The 22337-nt window shown below is 47.7% G+C and overlaps 1 protein-coding gene across 3 annotated transcripts in view; it reads left to right on the forward strand.

Annotated features, from left to right (window-relative positions):
* Nucleotides 1-22337, forward strand: part of HMCN1 (hemicentin 1) — a 1072092-nt gene that overhangs the window by 428600 nt on the left and 621155 nt on the right. For all 3 annotated transcript variants that reach the window (XM_063940215.1, XM_063940214.1, XM_063940213.1), the window contains 2 exons: nt 9748-9861; nt 9949-10094. In XM_063940215.1, the coding sequence (XP_063796285.1) occupies nt 9748-9861; nt 9949-10094 (260 nt within the window). The remainder of the gene's footprint in view (nt 1-9747; nt 9862-9948; nt 10095-22337) is intronic.

Consider the following 22337-nt stretch of genomic DNA (forward strand, 5'->3'; position numbering starts at 1 on the left):
TCGGTCTGTTGGACCTTCTTGGGCGGCCCAATGTGGTGCGACCCATGAACAATTGTGCAAGGCGGCTACGTGGTCCTCCGGGAACACGTTCATTAGGTTCTATGCCTTCGATACTGCTGCTTCCCAGGATGCTTCCTTTGGACGCCGGGTTCTTGTGCCTGCTACAGTGCGTCCCCTGTCGTGAGAATGTGGTGTACGTGGCTACTAACGGTTGTCGTCTCTTTTGCCTGCTACTGCACTGGACTGGTTAACGAAACTGAGCTCCTGTGCACTGAGGCGGGGTTATAGAGGAGGCAGCGCTGAGCATTTTGGGAACAGTCAAAGCTTTAGCCTGTTGGTGCCTCGGATCAAGATCCTACTCTACACCCCGATGTTATTCCATGTGGAACCCAGTGTGCCTCGCAGAAAGAGATTTAACAACGGTAAGTTCTTACCATAAATCTCCTTTTAGGAGCTGACTGGCTGGTGCGTTATCACCTTCCACTGTGTTACTTCTTCAGGTTTAATACATGTTCCCCCTGTCCAAGTACAGTACAGTCTAATTAAGTCTATATAACCAGCAGCTGTCGAATAGAAGTGTTTTATAGAGAGACAGTTTCATTAGAAGGATAGGGTACTTGCTAACTGAACAGAGACCTTGACTGTGACTGTCTGAGTCCCCCTAAGAGGAAGCAAGGATGTTGCTCAACGAAAATTATAAAAGGTTATGTAATTAATAGATCCCAGATTTTTTAGGATCTAAATAAATGAAACTTTTTCTTTTTCAATCCATATTTTAGGATTTTATTGGTTTTAAAGGATTCAGTTTAGGAATGTATACGTTTTATGAAAATAAAACACAACCACACAACATATCATCATGTGTGAAACACTGTGCCTTTATTACAGATGTGTCCTGCTACTTCCTTTCAGCGTTTGCTCCCACGATGTGCTATACCGCGTGAGACCGCAATCCATTCGCAGCCATGGCTTTCCAATAGAAGCAAAAGGATTGTGGGAGCGTGCATATGCGGGAGCTGGCAGTCACACTGCGTACGCTACACAGCATGGCTGTAACAGGACATATCTGTATATATGAATTACATGTGAAAACTGCTCATTCCACACATTTCCACAGTAAATTTATATTTCTCTAACGTCCTAGTGGATGCTGGGGACGACGGGGAATAGACGGGCTCCACAGGAGACAGGGCACTCTAAGAAAGAATTAGGTCTACTGGTGTGCACTGGCTCCTCCCTCTATGTCCCTCCTCCAGACCTCAGTTAGTTAGAATCTGTGTCCGGACAGAGCTGGGTGCACTTTAGTGAGCTCTCCTGAGCTTGCTAATAAGAAAGTATTTTGTTAGGTTTATTATTTTCAGAGAGATCTGCTGGCAACAGACTCTCTGCTACGTGGGACTGAGGGGAGAGAAGCAAATCTACTAACTGCGGATAGGTCGTGCTTCTTAGGCTACTGGACACCATTAGCTCCAGAGGGATCGAACACAGGAACTCACCCTTGGTCGTCCGATCCCGGAGCCGCGCCGCCGTCCCCCTCGCAAAGCCAGAAGCAAGAAGCCGTCGAGAGAAGTAAGAATACGTCAAAAACGGCGGCAGAAGACTCCAGTCTTCATATGAGGTAGCGCACAGCACTGCAGCTGTGCGCCATTGCTCCCACATTAACCTGCACACTCCGGTCACTGTAGGGTGCAGGGCGCAGGGGGGGGGGGGGGCGCCCTGGGCAGCAATTAAGTACCTCTGGCATAAAAAGAGCATATATACAGTTGGGCACTGTATATATGCATGAGCCCCCGCCGTTATTTTGCACAAAATCGCGGGACAGAAGCCCGCCGCTGAGGGGGCGGGGCTTCTTCCTCAGCACTCACCAGCGCCATTTTCTCTCCACAGCTCCGCTGAGAGGAAGCTCCCCAGGCTCTCCCCTGCAGAATCACGGTAGAAAGAGGGTAAAAAGAGAGGGGGGGGCACATAAATTTAGCGCAAAATCACCAATACAGCAGCTACTGGGTAAACACTAAGTTACTGTGTAATTCCTGGGTTCCTGGGTTATATAGCGCTGGGCTGTGTGCTATCATACTCTCTCTCTGTCTCTCCAAAAGGCCTTGTGGGGGGTCTGTCCTCAAATAGAGCATCCCCTGTGTGTGTGGTGTGTCGGTACGATTGTGTCAACATGTTTGACGAGGAAGGCTATGTGGAAGCAGAGCAGGTGCAGATGAATGTGGGGTCGCCGCCGACGGCGCCGACACCTGATTGGATGGATATGTGGAAGGTGTTAAATGATAATGTAAACTCCTTGCATAAAAGGTTGGATAAAGCTGAAGCCTTGGGACAGATAGGGTCCCAACCCATGCCTGATCCTACAGCGCAGAGGCCGTCAGGGTCTCAGAAGCGCCCACTATCCCAGATTGTTGACACAGATATCGACACGGATTCTGACTCCAGTGTCGATGGCGATGATGCAAAGTTGCAGCCTAAAATGGCTAAAGCCATCCGCTACATGATTATAGCAATGAAGGATGTATTGCACATTTCAGAGGTAAACCCTGTCCCTGACAAGAGGGTTTATATGTTTGGGGAAAAAAGGCTTTTCCACCTTCACATGAGTTAAATGAGTTATGTGAAAAAGCTTGGGATTCTCCTGATAGGAAAGTGCAGATTTCCAAACGGTTACTTATGGAGTATCCTTTCCCGCCAACGGACAGGTTACGCTGGGAATCCTCCCCTAGGGTAGACAAAGCTTTGACACGCTTATCTAAGAAGGTGGCCCTGCCATCACAGGATACGGCCTCCCTAAAGGATCCTGCGGATAGGAAGCAGGAAGGTATCCTGAAGTCCGTTTATACACATTCAGGTACCCTACTGAGGCCGGCAATTGCGTTGGCCTGGATGTGTAGTGCTGTAGCAACATGGACAGATACCCTGTCTGAGGAACTTGATACCTTGGACAAGGATACTATATTACTGACCCTGGGGCATATAAGAGACGCTGTCCTATATATGAGGGATGCCCAGAGGGACATTTGCCTACTGGGCTCTAGAATAAATGCAATGTCAATTTCTGCCAGAAGGGTCCTGTGGACTCGGCAATGGACAGGTGATGCCGACTCAAAAAAGCACATGGAGGTTTTACCTTATAAGGGTGAGGAATTATTTGGGGACGGTCTCTCGGACCTAGGAGGTCATTCCGAGTTGTTCGCTCGCAAGGCGATTTTAGCAGTATTGCACATGCTAAGCCGCCGCCTACTGGGAGTGAATCTTAGCTTCTTAAAATTGCGAACGATGTATTCGCAATATTGCGATTACAAACTTCTTAGCAGTTTCAGAGTAGCTTCAGACTTACTCGGCATCTGCGATCAGTTCAGTGCTTGTCGTTCCTGGTTTGACGTCACAAACACACCCAGCGTTCGCCCAGACACTCCCCCGTTTCTCCAGCCACTCCCCCGTTTTTTCCCACACGCCCTTAAAACGGCCTGTTTCCGCCCAGTAACACCCATTTCCTGTCAATCACACTACGATCGCCGGAGCGAAGAAAAAGCCGTGAGTAAAAATACTATCTTCATAGCAAAATTACTTGGCGCAGTCGCAGTGCGGATATTGCGCATGCGCACTAAGTGGAAAATCACTTGCGATGCGAAGAAATTTACCGAGCGAACGGCTCGGAATGAGGGCCCTAGTTTCCACAGCTACGGCTGGGAAGTAAAAATTTTTGCCATATATTCCCTCACAACCTAAGAAGGCACCGTATTACCAAATGCAATCCTTTCGATCGCAAAGAGGTAAGAAAGTCCGAGGTGCATCTTTTCTTGCCAGAGGCAGGGGTAGAAGAAAGAAGCTGCACAATACAGCTAGTTCCCAGGAACAGAAGTCCTCCCCGGCTTCCACTAAATCCACCGCATGACGCTGCGGCTCCACAGGTGGAGCCAGGAGCGGTGGGGGCGCGTCTCCGAAATTTCAGCCACCAGTGGGTTCGCTCACAGGTGGATCCCTGGGCTATACGGATTGTGTCTCAGGGATACAAGCTGGAATTCGAAATGATGCCCCCTCACCGTTACCTCAAATCGGCCCTGCCAGCTTCCCCCATAGAAAGGGAAGTAGTGTTAGCGGCAATTCACAAATTATATCTCCAGCAGGTGGTGGTACAGGTTCCCCTCCCTCAACAGGGAAGGGGTTACTATTCCACAATGTTTGTGGTTCCGAAACCGGACGGTTCGGTCAGACCCATATTGAATTTAAAATCCCTGAACATTTACCTGAAAAGGTTCAAGTTCAAGATGGAATCGCTCAGGGCGGTTATTGCGAGCCTGGAAGAGGGGGATTTTATGGTGTCTCTGGACATAAAGGATGCTTACCTGCATGTACCCATTTATCCACCTCATCAGGAGTACCTCAGATTTGTGGTACAGAACTGTCATTACCAATTCCAGATGTTGCCGTTTGGTCTGTCCACGGCACCGAGAATATTTACCAAGGTAATGGCGGAAATGATGGTGCTCCTGCGGAAGCAAGGAGTCACAATTATCCCATACTTGGACGATCTCCTCATAAAGGCGAGGTCCAGAGAGCAGTTGCTGATCAGCGTAGCAAACTCTCGGGAGGTGTTACTACAGCACGGCCGGATTCTGAATATTCCAAAGTCGCAGCTGATTCCTATGACGAGACTGCCCTTCCTGGGCATGATTCTGGACACAGTCCAGAAGAAGGTGTTTCTCCCGGAGGAGAAGGCCCAGGAGCTCGTGACTCTGGTCAGAGACCTCTTAAAACCAAAACGGGTGTCGGTGCATCAATGCACGCGAGTCCTGGGAAAGATGGTGGCGTCATACGAAGCCATTCCCTTCGGCAGGTTCCATGCGAGGACCTTTCAGTGGAATCTGTTGGACAAGTGGTCCGGATCGCATCTTCAGATGCATCGGCTGATCACCATATCCCCCAGGGCCAGGGTGACTCTTCTGTGGTGGCTGCAGAGTGCTCACCTTCTCGAGGGCCGCAGGTTCGGCATACAGGACTGGATCCGGGTGACCACGGATGCAAGCCTCCGAGGGTGGGGGGCTGTCACTCAGGGAAGAAACTTCCAGGGGCTGTGGTCCAGTCAGGAGACTTGTCTGCACATCAATATCCTGGAACTAAGGGCCATATACAACGCCCTGAGTCAAGCGGAGCCTCTGCTTCGCAACCAACCGGTGCTGATTCAGTCAGACAACATCACCGCAGTGGCTCATGTAAACTGCCAGGGCGGCACAAGAAGCAGGGTGGCGATGGCAGAAGCCACCAGAATTCTTCGCTGGGCGGAGAATCACGTGCAAGCACTGTCAGCAGTGTTCATTCCGGGAGTGGACAACTGGGAAGCAGACTTCCTCAGCAGGCACGACCTCCACCCGGGAGAGTGGGGACTTCATCAAGAAGTCTTCACACAGATTACAAATTGATGGGAACTGCCACAGGTGGACATGATGGCATCCCGCCTAAACAAAAAGCTACAAAGGTATTGCGCCAGGTCAAGAGACCCTCAGGCGATAGCTGTGGACGCTCTAGTGACACCGTGGGTGTTCCAGTCGGTTTATGTGTTTCCTCCTCTTCCTCTCATACCCAAGGTGCTGAGAATCGTAAGGAAAAGAGGAGTGAGAACAATACTCATTGTTCCAGATTGGCCAAGAAGGACTTGGTATCCGGAACTGCAAGAAATGCTCACAGAGGACCCATGGCCTCTGCCTCTCAGACAGGATCTGTTGCAACAGGGGCCCTGTCTGTTCCAAGACTTACCGCGGCTGCGTTTGACGGCATGGCGGTTGAACGCCGGATCCTAGCGGAGAAAGGCATTCCGGATGAAGTTATTCCTACGCTGATAAAGGCTAGGAAAGACGTGACAGCAAAACATTATCACCGTATATGGCGAAAATATGTTGCTTGGTGTGAGGCCAGGAAGGCCCCTACAGAGGAATTCCAGCTGGGCCGTTTCCTTCACTTCCTACAGTCGGGAATGACTATGGGCTTAAAATTAGGGTCCATCAAGGTCCAGATTTCGGCCCTATCCATTTTCTTTCAAAAGGAACTGGCTTCTCTTCCTGAAGTTCAGACATTTGTAAAGGGAGTGCTGCATATTCAGCCCCCTTTTGTGCCACCAGTGGCACCTTGGGATCTTAACGTGGTGTTGAGTTTCCTGAAATCTCACTGGTTTGAGCCACTTAAGACCGTGGAGTTAAAATATCTCACGTGGAAAGTGGTCATGCTATTGGCCTTAGCTTCGGCTAGGCGTGTGTCAGAATTGGCGGCTTTGTCATGTAAAAGCCCCTATCTGGTTTTCCATATGGATAGGGCAGAATTACGGACTCGTCCGCAATTTCTGCTGAAGGTGGTGTCATCTTTTCATTTGAACCAACCTATTGTGGTGCCTGCGGCTACTCGTGACTTGGAAGATTCCAAGTTACTAGATGTAGTCAGGGCTTTGAAGATTTATGTAGCCAGAACGACTGGAGTCAGGAAAACTGACTCGCTGTTTATCCTGTATGCATCCAACAAGCTGGGTGCTCCTGCTTCAAAGCAAACTATTGCTCGCTGGATCTGTAACACGATTCAGCAGGCTCATTCTGCGGCTGGATTGCCGCCTCCAAAATCAGTAAAGGCCCATTCCACAAGGAAGGTGGGCTCTTCTTGGGCGGCTGCCCGAGGGGTCTTGGCATTACAGCTTTGCCGAGCAGCTACTTGGTCGGGTTCAAACACTTTTGCCAAATTCTACAAGTTTGATACCCTGGCTGAGGAGGACCTTGTGTTTGCTCATTCAGTGCTGCAGAGTCATCCGCACTCTCCCGCCCGTTTGGGAGCTTTGGTATAATCCCCATGGTCCTTACGGAGTCCCCAGCATCCACTAGGACGTTAGAGAAAATAAGATTTTACTCACCGGTAAATCTATTTCTCGTAGTCCGTAGTGGATGCTGGGCGCCCGTCCAAAGTGCGGACTTCTTCTGCAATACTTGTGTATAGTTATTGCTTAAATAAGGGCTATGTTATGTTTGCATCAGGTTGTCTGATGCTCTGTTATTGTTCATACTTTTAACTGGGTAAGTGTATCACGAGTTATACGGTGTGATTGGTGTGGCTGATATGAGTCTTACCCTGGATTCCAAAATCCTTTCCTTGGACTGTCAGCTCTTCCGGGCACCGTTTCCTTAACTGAGGTCTGGAGGAGGGACATAGAGGCAGAGCCGGCCCTAACCAATATGATGCCCAAGGCAAGATTTTGGCTGGTGTCCCCTAGCACCACCGCTCTTTCTGCCTCTGACCTTGCACCTCTTTCCCAGCACCATCACCCCTCACCCATAGCAGTCCTTGTACCCCCTATATTTTAAATAGGAACAGTTCGCACATTTGACGCACAGCCCAAAAAGGGGCATCTTCTTGCTGGGAAGGGGCATGGCCACACAATAGTAACCCCAATTCCAATTACGCCACACAGTACTGCAACTTTATTTACATTTTATCTTGTGATAGTGTCCATAATTCATATTACATCCCACAGTATCACTTTACCTTATAAACGTTACTCCTCACAGTAGAGCCCCTTATTCACATTACATCACACTGAATTGCTCCTTATTCACATTACACCACACCTTATTGCTCTTTATTCACATTAGACTACACAGTAGTGCCCTTTCTATATGCAACGCCACATAGTAGAGCACCTTATACACATAATGCCACACATTACTAATGCATTTATACACAATTCCACACAGTAATGCCCCTTACACATATGAGACACATTAATGTCCTTATAAACATAATGCACCTTACACATTATGACAACCTTTATTAATGCCCTTTTACAATTAATGTCCCTTACACATATGTCGCACATTATTTTTGCCCTTATACACATAATGACACACATAGTGCCCCCTACACATTTGCTGCACATTATTAGTGCCCCTATACACATAATGACACACATACAGTAGTACCCTGTTACACATATGCCGCACATTATTAATGCCCTTATACACATAATGACACACATAATGGCCCTTTACACATATGTTGCACATTATTAATGCATTTTTACATGAAACACATAATGCTCCTTACACATATTCTGAACACTGCTGCACAACCAACCCACTCACATGCACACAGCACTCACACTTCCACTAACACTGTGAACTCTGCCTCTGCTTGGATACAGATGTGTCCTCACAAATCTTGCATCAATGCTAACGTCGTGCACCTTTTTTTTTTTTTATTAAAATGCATCTTATTTGCATTGCTATGTGGCTAGGATGCACAGGCAGCTTCTGCTGATTAAACTGATATGCAGCATGCCTATATACTGTGTGAGACTGTGGCTGTATCTGCATATGAAATGCTACATACAGAATATAGGCATGCCGCATATCATTTTAATCAGCAGAAGCTGATGATGCCCCTAGGCATATCAAATACCCTAGGCAATTGCCAAGTTTGCCTATGCCTATGGCCGGCTCTGCATAGAGGGAGGAGCCAGTGCACACCAGTAGACCTAATTCTTTCTTAGAGTGCCCTGTCTCCTGCGGAGCCCGTCTATTCCCCATGGTCCTTACGGAGTCCCCAGCATCCACTACGGACTACGAGAAATAGATTTACCGGTGAGTAAAATATTATTTTCATCTTAAGTAACAGAATTAGGTCTTTTTAGTTCAAAATAGGTAATTTTAGGTACTAACACCCAGATTAGGTTATTTTAGGTCCTGTTTAAATTAATGGTACATAAAACATAAATGGAAACTGAAATTTTGAGTGTAATGGGAAAGGATTATAATAGGTTAGAACCTAAGAATCTTGGGCGTAATAATAAATAAAGAGTGTCTACTAGTTTATCTGCAGAGGATAGCTGCCAGACTTTTTTATGCAAAATGTATACAATTTTTAGGTATTCATTCAGACCTACAGCTCAGTGAAATGTTAAAGAAATATAGTTCTTTCGACTATGTATAGAAAGTCTGCCCTGAGCAAGTAGTGGTTTTGATAGAGGTTTATTATAAAACATCTTCAGGAGGATTCTTTATATGGACGCTAGAATAGCCATGTGACCATACAACCAGTTTTTAATGTATCATACCTACTTACTGCTTAATCCTGTACTAATAGAGATCTCTAATAACAAGACAGTAAAACCCTCATAAACTGTCATAATAGATAACTTCGCCTAAACTGAGGATAAAGAATGTGCACCAACGAAAGAAGAACAACTGGCCAAATGTATGAATGTCTTAGAAAGGTTTTTATAGTGTTATTTATATTCTACACCAGAAATGTGTAGAATATAAATAACATAGATTACTTGTATAGAACGAAAATAAAATAGATTACTTGTATAGTGACTAATAGTTTTGGAAAAATTGTAGCATTTTGTTAAGTCTACAAATTGTTGCAAAATGAATTCTATTCCAATTGATAAGAGTGTTTATATCTGAGTTAGGAGGTGTGTAACACTTACCCATTCTCTTCCTACAGCTCAAGCTCAGGCGTGCCTGTAATATGTTTTGGATGGTGTGTGCTATCTAAATGTTTATACTGTATGAAAAGGTTTTTTTTAAGAACTTGAAGTATTGTAAGAAACTGTATAGGTATAACATGTGACCTACAGTAATTTATCTGTATACTTATAAATTCTATACAGCATGATACTGTACTTCCAGTACCTCTTGTCAGATATCACCTTTTGTCACATCTTGGAACACTGAATGACCCTGCAGTGTATCTTTTTGTACTTATATCTAGGTGGGCGTACTCTTCAGATCTTAAAAGCTCAAGAAGGCAGTTCAGGGAAGTACAGCTGCATTGCATTTAATGAGGCCGGACTTGGTGAACATCATTATAATTTGAAAGTCTATAGTACGTAATTTCAGTGTTTTGCAGTGTCTAATATTCATTGTCTTAAAAGTGGCATATTGACTATAGAGCTTTTGTTCTTCTTTCAAGTTCCACCCCGAATTACAAAGGATGATTTTACAGGAATTGGGATATTTTCAAAGCAGGTGAAAGCCAAAGTAAACACCAACTTTACTCTTGAATGTGATGTGAAGGCATTCCCACTGGCCACAGTCACATGGTACAAAGATGGACAGGTCTGTTACTATTTGCTTCTCTCCACTTCATCTATGTTCTTTGCATTTTTTTGGCTCTTAATTCCTTTCTACATAATTCTTGCTAATTCCTGTAAATATAGGCTACCCTTTCTTTATGCTGCACTAGAATGACATGCATTTTTGTCTACCAATTTAAAAAGGCTGCAGGACAGGGATCTAAGCAGGAATTCAAACGATGTCTTGGAAGCTGACTTCTCATTGATTGTCCTGTTCACACACCCTCCATAATTTTACAATGCCTGTTTTCTTTTGGGGCCATCAGACTGACCAGGAAGCATGTGAAAAATATCTTGCATGCAGCAGCCTCCAGGATCTGGGAAGGGCCAGGGGCTATAATAACCCCCCACCATCACTCCACCCAGTATTGGATGGCATAAAAGGCCCACCAGGAAAAGTAGTGCTAGGGGCCCATGCTTAAGTGGTGTGGCCAGCCACCACAGAGGAACTTGGCCAACTAAAAGAGAGGACATGAATAGAACAGGGCCCCTTTATAAAAGAGGGGACAGGGGTGTGTCAGGACAACCCTTTTTCTCTAACGTCCTAAGTGGATGCTGGGGACTCCGTAAGGACCATGGGGATTAGCGGCTCCGCAGGAGACTGGGCACAACTAAAGAAAGCTTCAGGACTACCTGGTGTGCACTGGATTCTCCCACTAAGACCCTCCTCCAGACCTCAGTTAGATTCTTGTGCCCGGCTGAGCTGGATGCACACTAGGGGCTCTCCTGAGCTCCTAGAAAGAAAGTATATTTAGGTTTTTTATTTTACAGTGAGATCTGCTGGCAACAGACTCACTGCAGCGAGGGACTAAGGGGAGAAGAAGCGAACCTACCTAACAGGTGGTAGTTTGGGCTTCTTAGGCTACTGGACACCATTAGCTCCAGAGGGATCGACCGCAGGACCCGACCTTGGTGTTCGTTCCCGGAGCCGCGCCGCCGTCCCCCTTACAGAGCCAGAAGCATGAAGAGTCCGGAAAATCGGCGGCAGAAGACTTCGGTCTTCACCAAGGTAGCGCACAGCACTGCAGCTGTGCGCCATTGCTCCTCATGTACACCTCACACTCCGGTCACTGATGGGTGCAGGGCGCTGGGGGGGGGGGCGCCCTGAGGGCAATATATGACAGCTTGGCTGGCAAATCTACATCATATATAGTCCTAGAGGCTATATAGATGTAAAATTACCCCTGCCAGTATTCCAGAAAAAGCGGGAGAAAGTCAGTTGAAAAAGGGGCGGGGCTTCTCCCTCAGCACACTGGCGCCATTTTCTCTTCACAGTGCAGCTGGAAGACAGCTCCCCAGGCTCTCCCCTGTAGTTTTCAGTCTCAAAGGGTTAAAAAGAGAGGGGGGGCACTAAATTTAGGCGCAATATATGTATACAAGCAGCTATTTGGGGAAAAATCACTCAGTTATAGTGTTAATCCCTGCATTATATAGCGCTCTGGTGTGTGCTGGCATACTCTCTCTCTGTCTCCCCAAAGGACTTTGTGGGGTCCTGTCCTCAGTCAGAGCATTCCCTGTGTGTGTGCGGTGTGTCTGTACGGCTGTGTCGACATGTTGGATGAGGAAGGTTACGTGGAGGCGGAGCAGAGGCCGATAAATGGGATGTCGCCCCCTGTGGGGCCGACATCAGAGTGGATGGATAGGTGGAAGGTATTTACCGACAGTGTCAACTCCTTACATAAAAGGCTGGATGATGTAACAGCTGTGGGACAGCCGGCTTCTTAGCCCGCGCCTGCCCAGGCGTCTCAAAGGCCATCAGGGGCTCAAAAAACGCCCGTTACCTCAGATGGCAGACACAGATGTCGACACGGAGTCTGACTCCAATGGCGACGAGGTTGAGACATATACACAATCCACTAGGAACATCCGTTACATGATCTCGGCAATGAAAAATGTGTTACGCATTTTCTGACATGAACCCAAGTACCACATAAAAGGGGTTTTATTTTTGGGGAGAAAAAGCAGCCAGAGTTTTGTTCCCCCATCAGATGAATGAATGAAGTGTGTAAAGAAGCATGGTTTCCCCCGATAAGAAACTGGTAATTTCTAAAAAGTTACTGATGGCGTACCCTTTCCCGCCAGAGGATAGGTCACGTTGGGAGATATCCCTTAGGGTGTATAAGGCGCTCACACGTTTGTCAAAAGGTGGCACTGCCGTCTTAGGTTACGGCCACCTTGAAGGAACCTGCTGATAAAAAGCAGGAGGCGATCCTGAAGTCTGTATTTACACACTCAGGTTATATACTGAGACCTGCAATTGCCTCAGCATAAATAGGGCTGCTGCAGCGTAGTCTGATACCCTGTCAGATAATATTAATACGCTAAGACAGGGATAATATTTTGCTAACATTGAGCATATTTAAGACGTTGTCTTATATATAAAGGATGCACAGAGGGATATTTGCCGGCTGGCATCCAGAATTAATGCAATGTCCATTCTGCCAGGAGGGTATTAGAAACCCGGCAGTGGACAGGTGATGCTGCCTGTAAAAGGCACATGGAGATTCTGCCTTATAAGGGTGAGGAATTGTTTGGGGATGGTCTCTGGGACCTCGTATCCACAGCAACAGCTGGGAAGAATTTTTTTTACCTCAGGTTTCCTCACAGCCTAAGAAATCACCGTATTTTCAGGTACAGTCCTTTCGGCTTCAGAAAAGCAAGCGGGTCAAAGGCACTTCCTTTCTGCACAGAGACAAGGGTAGAAGGAAAAAAGCTGCACCAGCAGCCAGTTCCCAGGATCAAAAATCTTCCCCCGCTTCCTCTGAGTCCACCGCATGACGCTGGGGCTCCACAGGTGGAGACAGGTGCGGTAGGGGCGCGTCTCGGGAACTTCAGGGACCAGTGGGCTTGCCCACAGGTGGATCTCTAGGTTCTGCAAATAGTATCACAGGGATACAGGCTGGAGTTCGAGGCGACTCCCCCTCGCCGTTACCTCACATCAGCCTTGCCGGCTGCCCTCGGAGAAAGGTAGTACTGGCGGCAATTCACAAGCTGTACTTCCAGCAGGTGAAAGCAAGGTACCCCTCCTTCAACAAGGCCGGGGTTACTATTCCAAAATGTTGTGGTACCGAAACCAGACGGTTCGGTGAGACCCATTCTAAAATTGAAAGCCTTGAACACTTATATACGAAGGTTCAAGTTCAAAATGGAATCGCTCAGGGCGATTATTGTAAGCCTGGAGAATTTCATGGTATCACTGGACATCAAGTATGATTACCTGTATGTCCCTATTTACCCTCTTCACCAGGAGTACCTCAATATTGTGGTACAGGATTGTCATTACCAATTCCAGACGTTGCCGTTGGTCTGTCCCCGGCACCGAGGTATTTACCAAGGTAATGGCTGAAATAATTATCCCGTACTTGGACGATCTCCTTATAAAGGCGAGGTCCAGGGAGCAGTTGTTCGTCGGAGTAGCACTATCTCGGGAAGTGCTACAACAGCACGGCTGGATTCTGAATATTCCAAAGTCGCAGCTGGTTCCTACGACGCGTCTACTGTTCCTGGGTATGGTTCTGGACACAGAACAGGATAAAAAGGGTTTCTCCCGGAGGAGAAGTCCAAGGAGTTGTTGTCTCTAGACAGAGACCTCCTAATACGTATACAGGTGTCGGTGCATCAATGCACGCGAGCCCTGGGAAAGATGGTAGCTTCTTACGAAGAAATTTCATTCGCCAGGTCCCATGCAAGGATTTTCCAGTGGGATCTGTTGGACAAGTGGTCCGGGTCGCATCTTCAGATGCATCGGCGGATAACCCTGTCTCCAAGGGTCAGGGTGTCGCTGTTGTGGTGGCTGCAGAGTGCTCATCTTCTAGGGGGCCGCAGATTCGGCATACAGGACTGGGTCCTGGTGACCACGGATGCCAGCCTTCGAGGCTGGGGGGCAGTCAAACAGGGAAGGAACTTCCAAGGCTATGGAAAAGTCAGGAGACTTCCCTACACATAAATATTCTGGAACTGAGGGCCATTTACAATGCCCTAAGTCAGGCTAGACCCCTGCTTCAACCCCGGCCGGTGCTGATCCAGTCAGACAACATCACGGCGGTCGCTCATGTAAACCAACAGGGCGGCACAAGAAGCAGGATGGCGATGGCAGAAGCCACAAGGATTCTCCAATGGGCGGAAAATCATGTGTTAGCACTGTCAGCAGTGTTCATTCCCGGAGTGGACAACTAAGAAACCTCCACCCGGGAGAGTGGGGACTTCATCCAGAAGTCTTCCAAATGATTGTACACCGTTGGGAAAGGCCACAGGTGGACATGATGGCGTCCCGCCTCAACTAAAAGTTACAAAGATATTGCGCCAGGTCAAGGACCCTCAGGCGATAGCTGTGGACGCTCTGGTAACACCATGGGTGTACCAGTCGGTGTATGTGTTCCCTTCTCTGACTCTCTTACCCAGGGTAATGAGAATAATAAGAAGGAGAGGAGTAAGAACTATACTCATTGTTCCGGGTTGGCCAAGAAGAGCTTGGTAACCAGAACTCCAAGAAATGATCTCAGAGGACCCATGGCCTCTGCCGCTCAGACAGGACCTGCTGCAGCAGGGGGCCTGTCTGTTCCAAGACGTACCGTGGCTGCGTTGACGGCATGGCGGTTGAACGCCGGATCCTGAAGTAAAAGGGATTTCCGGAGGAAGTTATCCCTACGCTATTTAAAGCTAGGAAAGAAGTGAACGCAAACCATTATCACCGCATATGGCGGAAATATGTTGCGTACTGTGAGGCCAGGAAGGCCCCAAAGGAGAAATTTCAGCTAGGTCGATTTCTGCACTTCCTACAGTCAGAGGTGACTATGGGCCTAAAATTGGGTTCCATTAAGGTCCAGATTTCGGCTCTATCGATTTTCTTCCAAAATTGAACTGGCTTCACTGCCTGAAGTTCAGACTTTTGTTAAGGGAGTGCTGCATAGTCAGCCCCCGTTTGTGCCTCCAGTGGCACCGTGGGATCTCAACGTGGTGTTGGATTTCCTGAAGTCGCATTGGGTTGAGCCACTTAAATCCGTGGAGCTATAATACCTCACGTGGAAAGTGGTCATTCTGTGGGCCTTGGCCAGGCGTGTATCAGAATTGGCGGCTTTGTCATACAAAAGCCCTTATCTGTATTTTATATGGATAAGGCGGAATTGAGGACTCGTTCCCAATTCCTTCCTAAGGTGGTATAATTTTTTAATGTAAACCAACCTATTGTGGTGCCTGCGGCTACTTGGGACTTGGAGGATTCCAAGTTACTGGATGTAGTCAGGGCCCTGAAAAGTATATGTTTCCAGGACAGCTGGAGTCAGGAAAACTGACTCGCTATTTCTCCTGTATGCACCCAACAAGCTGGGTGCTCCTGCTTCTAAGCAGACGATTGCTCGTTGGATCTGTAGCACGATTCAACTTGCACATTCTGCGGCTGGACTGCCGCACCCTAATTCTGTAAAAGCCCATTCCACGAGAAAAGTGGGCTCTTCTTGGGCGGCTGCCCGAGGGGTCTCGGCTTTACAACTTTGCCGAGCTGTTACTTGGTCGGGTTAAAACATTTTTGTAAGAGTCTACAAGTTTGATACCCTGGCTGAGGAGGACCTAGAGTTTGCTCATTCGGTGCTGCAGAGTCATCCGCACTCTCCCGCCCGTTTGGGAGCTTTGGTATAATCCCCATGGTCCTTACGGAGTCCCCAGCATCCACTTAGGACGTTAGAGAAAATAAGATTTTACTCACCGGTAAATCTATTTCTCGTAGTCCGTAGTGGATGCTGGGCGCCCATCCCAAGTGCGGATTGTCTGCAATACTTGTATATAGTTATTGCCTAACTAAAGGGTTATTGTTGAGCCATCTGTTGAGAGGCTCAGTTGTTATCATACTGTTAACTGGGTATAGTATCACGAGTTATACGGTGTGATTGGTGTGGCTGGTATGAGTCTTACCCGGGATTCAAAATCCTTCCTTATTGTGTCAGCTCTTCCGGGCACAGTATCCTAACTGAGGTCTGGAGGAGGGTCTTAATGGGAGGAGCCATTGCACACCAGGTAGTCCTAAAGCTTTCTTTAGTTGTGCCCAGTCTCCTGCGGAGCCGCTAATCCCCATGTCCTTACGGAGTCCCCAGCATCCACTACGGACTACGAAAAATAGATTTACCGGTGAGTAAAATCTTATTTTCTCTTACTTTCTAGAGGATGCTGGGGTCCATTTTAGTACCATGGGGTATAGACGGTTCTGCAGGAGCCTTCGGCACTTTAAGACTTTTCAACAGTGTGAACTGGCTCCTCCCTCTATGCCCCTTCTCCAGACCTCAGTTTAGAAAATGTGCCCGGGAGGCTGGCTGCACATCAGTGAAGTGACTGAAAAAGACTTTGTTAGATTTTTTAATTTTACAGGGAACCTGCTGGCAACAACTTCCCTGCTTCTTGGGACTTAGGGGGGGAAGTAGGAACCAACTTCTCCGTTAGTTTAATGGCTCTGCTTCCGCTGACAGGAAACCATTAGCTCCTGAAGGGTACTGAACACAGCCCTTGCCTGGCTGCTGCTCACTCCCACAGCACTGCCGCCACCCCTTAACAGAGCCAGAAGTCAGAAGGCTGGTGAGTATTAACCGGAGACCTGTAGAGAGGGGCCCTCCGGTCATCATGGCGGCATAAAGGTACCAGCGCAGTGCGGGACGCTGCGCAGCAACATGTCTCTCAGCACAGGGTGCAGGGCGCGCGGGGCGGGGAACGGGTGCGCTCTGAGTGACATGATAAATCCTTACTCTCACTGGCAAAATGTACATACATGTGAGCCGCTGATGTACACTACCCCCGCCAGTATAAATATTACTGTGGCTGAACCGCACCATTACAGGGGGCGGGTCTTCACCTCAGAATTGCTTATAACACTCATTTGGCGCCATTTTCTCCTCACAGAGATGCCGGAGCGCTGATCCTACAGGCTGCTTCTCCTCACACATCGCTGATACAAGTATCAGGGTGTTATAGAAGGCGAGGGGAGCACATCATTTATTGAAGTCTGCAGGCTTCACTTTGGATAAAAAGCGCTGTTTTGGTATATATGTATATTCATATAGGGCGCGTGGTGTGGACTGGCAATCCCCTCTGGGTCTCTCTGACAGACTTTAGGTAGATCTGTCCCTAAAAGCTCCCCTGTGTGTGTGAGTGGTGTGACTGTACACGTGTGTAACAGGTCTAGAGATTGTTCTTCCCCAGAGTAAACCATTTTGGAAGCACAAGAGTGTTCTGAGCCTGTGTGGGTGTGAAAGCTGCAGAGTAATATGTAAATTCTCGGAGTTTGAACAACAGACAAAGCAAGACAGTCTGTGGAGGATGCTCTGTTTGCTGATTCTTCCACGTCACCCACTCGGGACCCCTCCTGTTCCCAGAAAAGGTCTCTGACCCAAATTATGCAAAGGGACACTGACACAGATTCCGACACTGAAGTCGACACTGGAGATTTGAGGGCGGTAGATCCCATACTGGCTAAGAGCATTCAATGTATGATAGTCACTATAAAAGAGGTGTTGAAATTTCCTGACACAACACCTCCACCTGAGGAAAAAGATTATTTTAAATTAAATAAAAAACAGGTGGTGACTTTTCCTAGGTCTAAGGATAGCGTACCCTTTCCCTGAACAGGATAGGCGTAAGTGGGAGTCACCCCCAATGATAGACATCTCAGTCTCTAGGTTGTCAAAGAAAATCGTTTTACCTGCCCCAGGGTCAGCTTCATTAAAAGAACCTGCTGACCGCAAATTAGAGACGACTTTAAAGTCCATCTATGTTGCTACGGGTGCGTTGCTCAGGCCCGCGATTGCTTCTGCGTGGGTAGGTAACGCAGTGGAAAAGTGGGCAGACAATTTAATTGTTAATATTGACACGGTCGATAAAGATGATATGCTGCAAATTCTAGGTCATATCAAAGATTCTGCAGGTTACTTGGTTGAGGCTATGAAGGACATAGGCTTACTGGGCTCAAGGGCCTCTACTATGGCGATTTCAGCCGCAGGGCGCTCTGGATCCGCCAATGGAATGCTGATGCTGAATTCAAAAGAAATATTGGGTGCTCCCCTACAATGGTGAGGCCCTCTTTGGAAACTAGATGCCATGATATCAACTACTACATCTGGCAAGTCAGCATTTCTGCCATCGGCAGCTACACCGGCTAAAGAAATAAAAAGTATATCATTCTCATACTATGCAGTCCTTTCGGCCCAACAAGTACAAAAAGGCTAAGAGTACCCCTTTTGTCACAGGAAAAGGGAGAGGAAAAGGTAGAAAATCTACAACACCGTCAAGCTCCCAGGAGCAGAAGTCAGCAACTACTTCTGCAAAAGCCACAGCATGACACTGGGACTCCTCTGCGGGAGTGCGATCTGGTGGGGGCACATCTTTTATATTTCAGCCAGGTCTGGCTTCACTCAGACCTGGATCTTTGGATATTACAGATAGTATCCCAAGGTTACAGGTTGGAATTTCAAGACCTTCCCCCATGCCGATTTTTTTAAAATCAGCCTTGCCAGTTTCTGCTCAGGACGGTACAAATGCCCTGAACGCAATACACAAATTATGTCAAGACAAAATAATTGCCTTGGTTCCTACCGAACAAAGAAACCAAGGTTTTTATTCAAGCCTGTTTGTGGTGCCGAAGCCGGATGGCTCGGTCAGACCGATTTTAAACCTAAAATCTCTGAATCTTTATTCGAAAAGGTTCAAATTCAAGATGGAATCCTTGAGAGCAGTAATTTCCAGCTTGGAAGAAAAGGAATTTCTGGTGTCGGTGGACATACTTACTTGCATGTCCCCATTTACCCGCCACATCAAGCATACCTGGTGGTATATTTACTAAGCTCCCGATTTTGACCGATTTGGTGTTTTTTCTTCAAAGTGTCATCTTGGGAATTTACTAAACTCAAATCTCGGCAGTGATGAGGGCATTCGAATTTTTTTGGTAGTCAAAGAAAAAAAATATGAATGAATACACCATCGGTCAAACGTGGCTGATTAGGTATAGAACTCGATAATTTACTAAAAATTCTATTTCACAAACACTGCCGGCAATAGCCAAACACTGCCGTGAAAAAATACAATTCGTAAAAAAAAGCAGTTTTAAAATAGACCTGCTTTTTTTTACCGTGTTCTGATAGGCATGCACGGATCCATGAGATCTGTGCATGTTTATCAGTGGGAAGGGGTGGGAAAGTGTTTAAAATCTGAAAAAAAAATTGCGTGGGGTCCCCCCTCCTAAGCAAAACCAGCCTCGGGTTCTTTGAGCCGGTCCTGGTTGAAAAAATCTGGGGAAAAAATTGCGGTTGAGGTTACTCGCGGTCAACCGCTGACCGCAATGTTCCCACCATTGGATACAATGGAGCGCCTATGCGCTACAATGTATCTTCAGTGCTCAGCCTGACTGTCAGCTCAGGAGCGCACAGCCAATCAGGAGAGTGCCACGACGTGGCGCTCCCTGATTGGCTGAAGGGACCCTCTTTGACAGGAGTCACGGGGGGTCCCGGCAGTCGGGGAAAGGGGTCCCATGTGTAAACATGGGACCCCTTTCAGTGCGTGGTTCGGGTTTTTCGGTTTGTTTTTTTGCCAAGTACGTGGATTACAAGTAGAAGAGGACCAATCTACGCTGGATTGTTGTGAGTATAATTTTATTGACAGGTAACCCGTGGATTCTACATGGAGAAGGGGACCGACTGCTTCGTGTCAACATAGGTAAGTATGTGTGTGTCGGTATGCATGTATGTAATAAAGTTTTACTATCACGGTGTGTGTGTACTGTTTTTATTTGGGTATTTTTTTTGCAGTAGAACTACAGGTACCAGCGGGCCCGTTTTCCCCCCCACATGCTGGTACTTGTGGTTCTCCAAGTACCAGCTTGCGGGGGAGGCTTGCTGGGACTTGTAGTTCTACTACAAAAAACAATATTCTTTATTTTTACACTTGGCTATCAGCCCCCCATCCGCCGCCCTTGGATGGGGGGACAGCCTCTGGCTTCACCCCTGGCCCTTGGGTGGCTGGAGGGGGGGACCCCTTGATTTAAGTGGATGACTAGCCAGGGATGACTAGTTAGTGATTTAATGCCAGGGCCGCAGGGACCAAGATAAAAGTGTCCCCCGGCTGTGGCATTATTTCTCTGACTAGTGGAACTTGGTGCTGGTTCAAAAAATACGGGGGACCCCTACGCTTTTTGTCCCCCATATTTTTTGCACCAGAACCAGGCGCAGAGCCCGGTGCTGGTTGTTTAAATATGGGGGAACCCCTGTCAATTTTTTCCCCATATTTTTTCAACCAGGACCGGCTCAAAGAGCCCGAGGCTGGTTATGCTTAGGAGGGGGGACCCCACGCATTTTTTTTTAAATTTTAACTCTATAAACACTTTTTTAAGGTACCCAATGAAGCCCTGCACGGATCTCACAGATCCGGCCGGGATTCATTGTGTTAAGTTCGGCAGTGTTTTACTAATCACTCCTGTAAAACACTGGCCGAAATTACGAATGACATCGACATCGGAAAAAACGAAAATGCAGAATACGACAGCATAGTAAATGTGGCGTAAAAAATTAAAAAAGTTGCAAATTCACACATTCGATGTCATTCGTGTTTAATCTCCCTCCAAATCGACACAAATACGAATTTTAGTAAATATACCCCCAGAGATTTGCGGTTCAGGATTGCCACTACCAATTCCAGACATTACCGTTTGGGCTCTTCACGGCTCCGAGAATTTTCACCAAGGTGATGGCGGAGATAATGGTTCTCCTTCGCAAACAAGGAGTCAGCATAATTCCATAATTGGATGATCTCCTCATAAAAGCGAGATCCAGGGACAAGCTACTCCAGAACATAGCACCTCCTCACACCCTGTACCAGGCAGCACACGCAGGCATCTGAACCGCGGTAACTGTTCCTATTCCCAGCAGCCGCGGCCGGCACCCTCTCACACCCCGCACCATCTGCACTGCGGTGCCCGGCCCCAGCAATGTAATGCACGCAATAGGGGGCCCCACCAAGAGAGGTGAGATTGGGACTCACCCGTGCAGCAATCGTCTGCTGCGGTGCTACCCTGGGACATCCATTTCTCCTCCTGCCAGTCTGGCATCTAACCCTCACTGTGCTTCAGCGTGATTGGGTGCAGGGGAGCGGCGGGCCATGCAAGCATCTGGGGCCCCGTAGTAGCCGCATCCCCGCACCTATGGTAGTTACTCCACTGGGTGGGCATTACCTTGATGTCCACCCCCGCCCCCGTAATCCTACACTGCCCAATCACATCAGTCTCTGTGACAGGGGCGTGCTTTCATATGGGCTGACAGCACGCCCCTGTCAAAGAGGCAATTCTTTAGGTGCCGCTTCAAGGGCTTTTTTTAATGGGATTCTGCTGCCTGATGCTTGGCCCCGCCCCCCGTACCCTGCCCCTTTACATTGGCAGCGGGAGGCACCAAAAGCTGTGCCTCCAAACACATTGAGAACAGAGGTATAAATGATTAAAATAATACAAAGGCTAAAGTATATTGTATTATTTTAATCATTAATGACTCCCCTGCCTCCCCTGACTGCACGTCCCTGGTTTCCATGCCAGGGTCTTCCAGTGGGACCTACTGGACAAGTGGTCAGGGTCGCATCTCCACATGCATCAAAGGATAATCTTGTCAGCGAAAGCCAGAATTTTGCTCCTGTGGTGGCTACAAATTTCTCACCTCCTCGAAGGACGCAGGTTCGGGATTCAGGCCTGGATCCTGGTGACCATGGATGCAAGTCTCCGAGGATGGGGAGCAATCACGCAAGGCGAAAGCTTCCAAGGAAGAGGGTCAAGTTAAGAAACTCGCCTTCACATAAACATTCTGGAGTTGAGAGCTGTGTTTAACAGTCTTCATCAAACGGCACACCTTCTTCAAGGTTGTCCCATACAGATCCAGTCATACAATGTAACGGCAGTAGCTTACATAAACCGTTGAGGTGGAACAAAAAGCAGAGCAACAATGGCAGAGATGACAAAAATACTCCTCTGTGCAGAAAGACATGCAAAAGCTCTGTCAGCAATTTTCATTCCGGGAGTGGACAACTGGGAAGCAGACTTCCTCAGCAGACACGATCTCCATACAGGAGAATGGGGCCTCCACCAAGAAGTCTTTGCGGAGGCGGCAAGTTGTTGGGGTGTTCCTCAAATGGATATGATGGCATCACGCCGCAACAAGAGGCTTTAGAGATATTGTTCCAGGTCAAGAGACCCACAATAGCGATGGATGCACTGGTG

Source organism: Pseudophryne corroboree, chromosome 9 (genome assembly GCF_028390025.1).
Source record: "Pseudophryne corroboree isolate aPseCor3 chromosome 9, aPseCor3.hap2, whole genome shotgun sequence".
NCBI lineage: Eukaryota > Metazoa > Chordata > Amphibia > Anura > Myobatrachidae > Pseudophryne > Pseudophryne corroboree.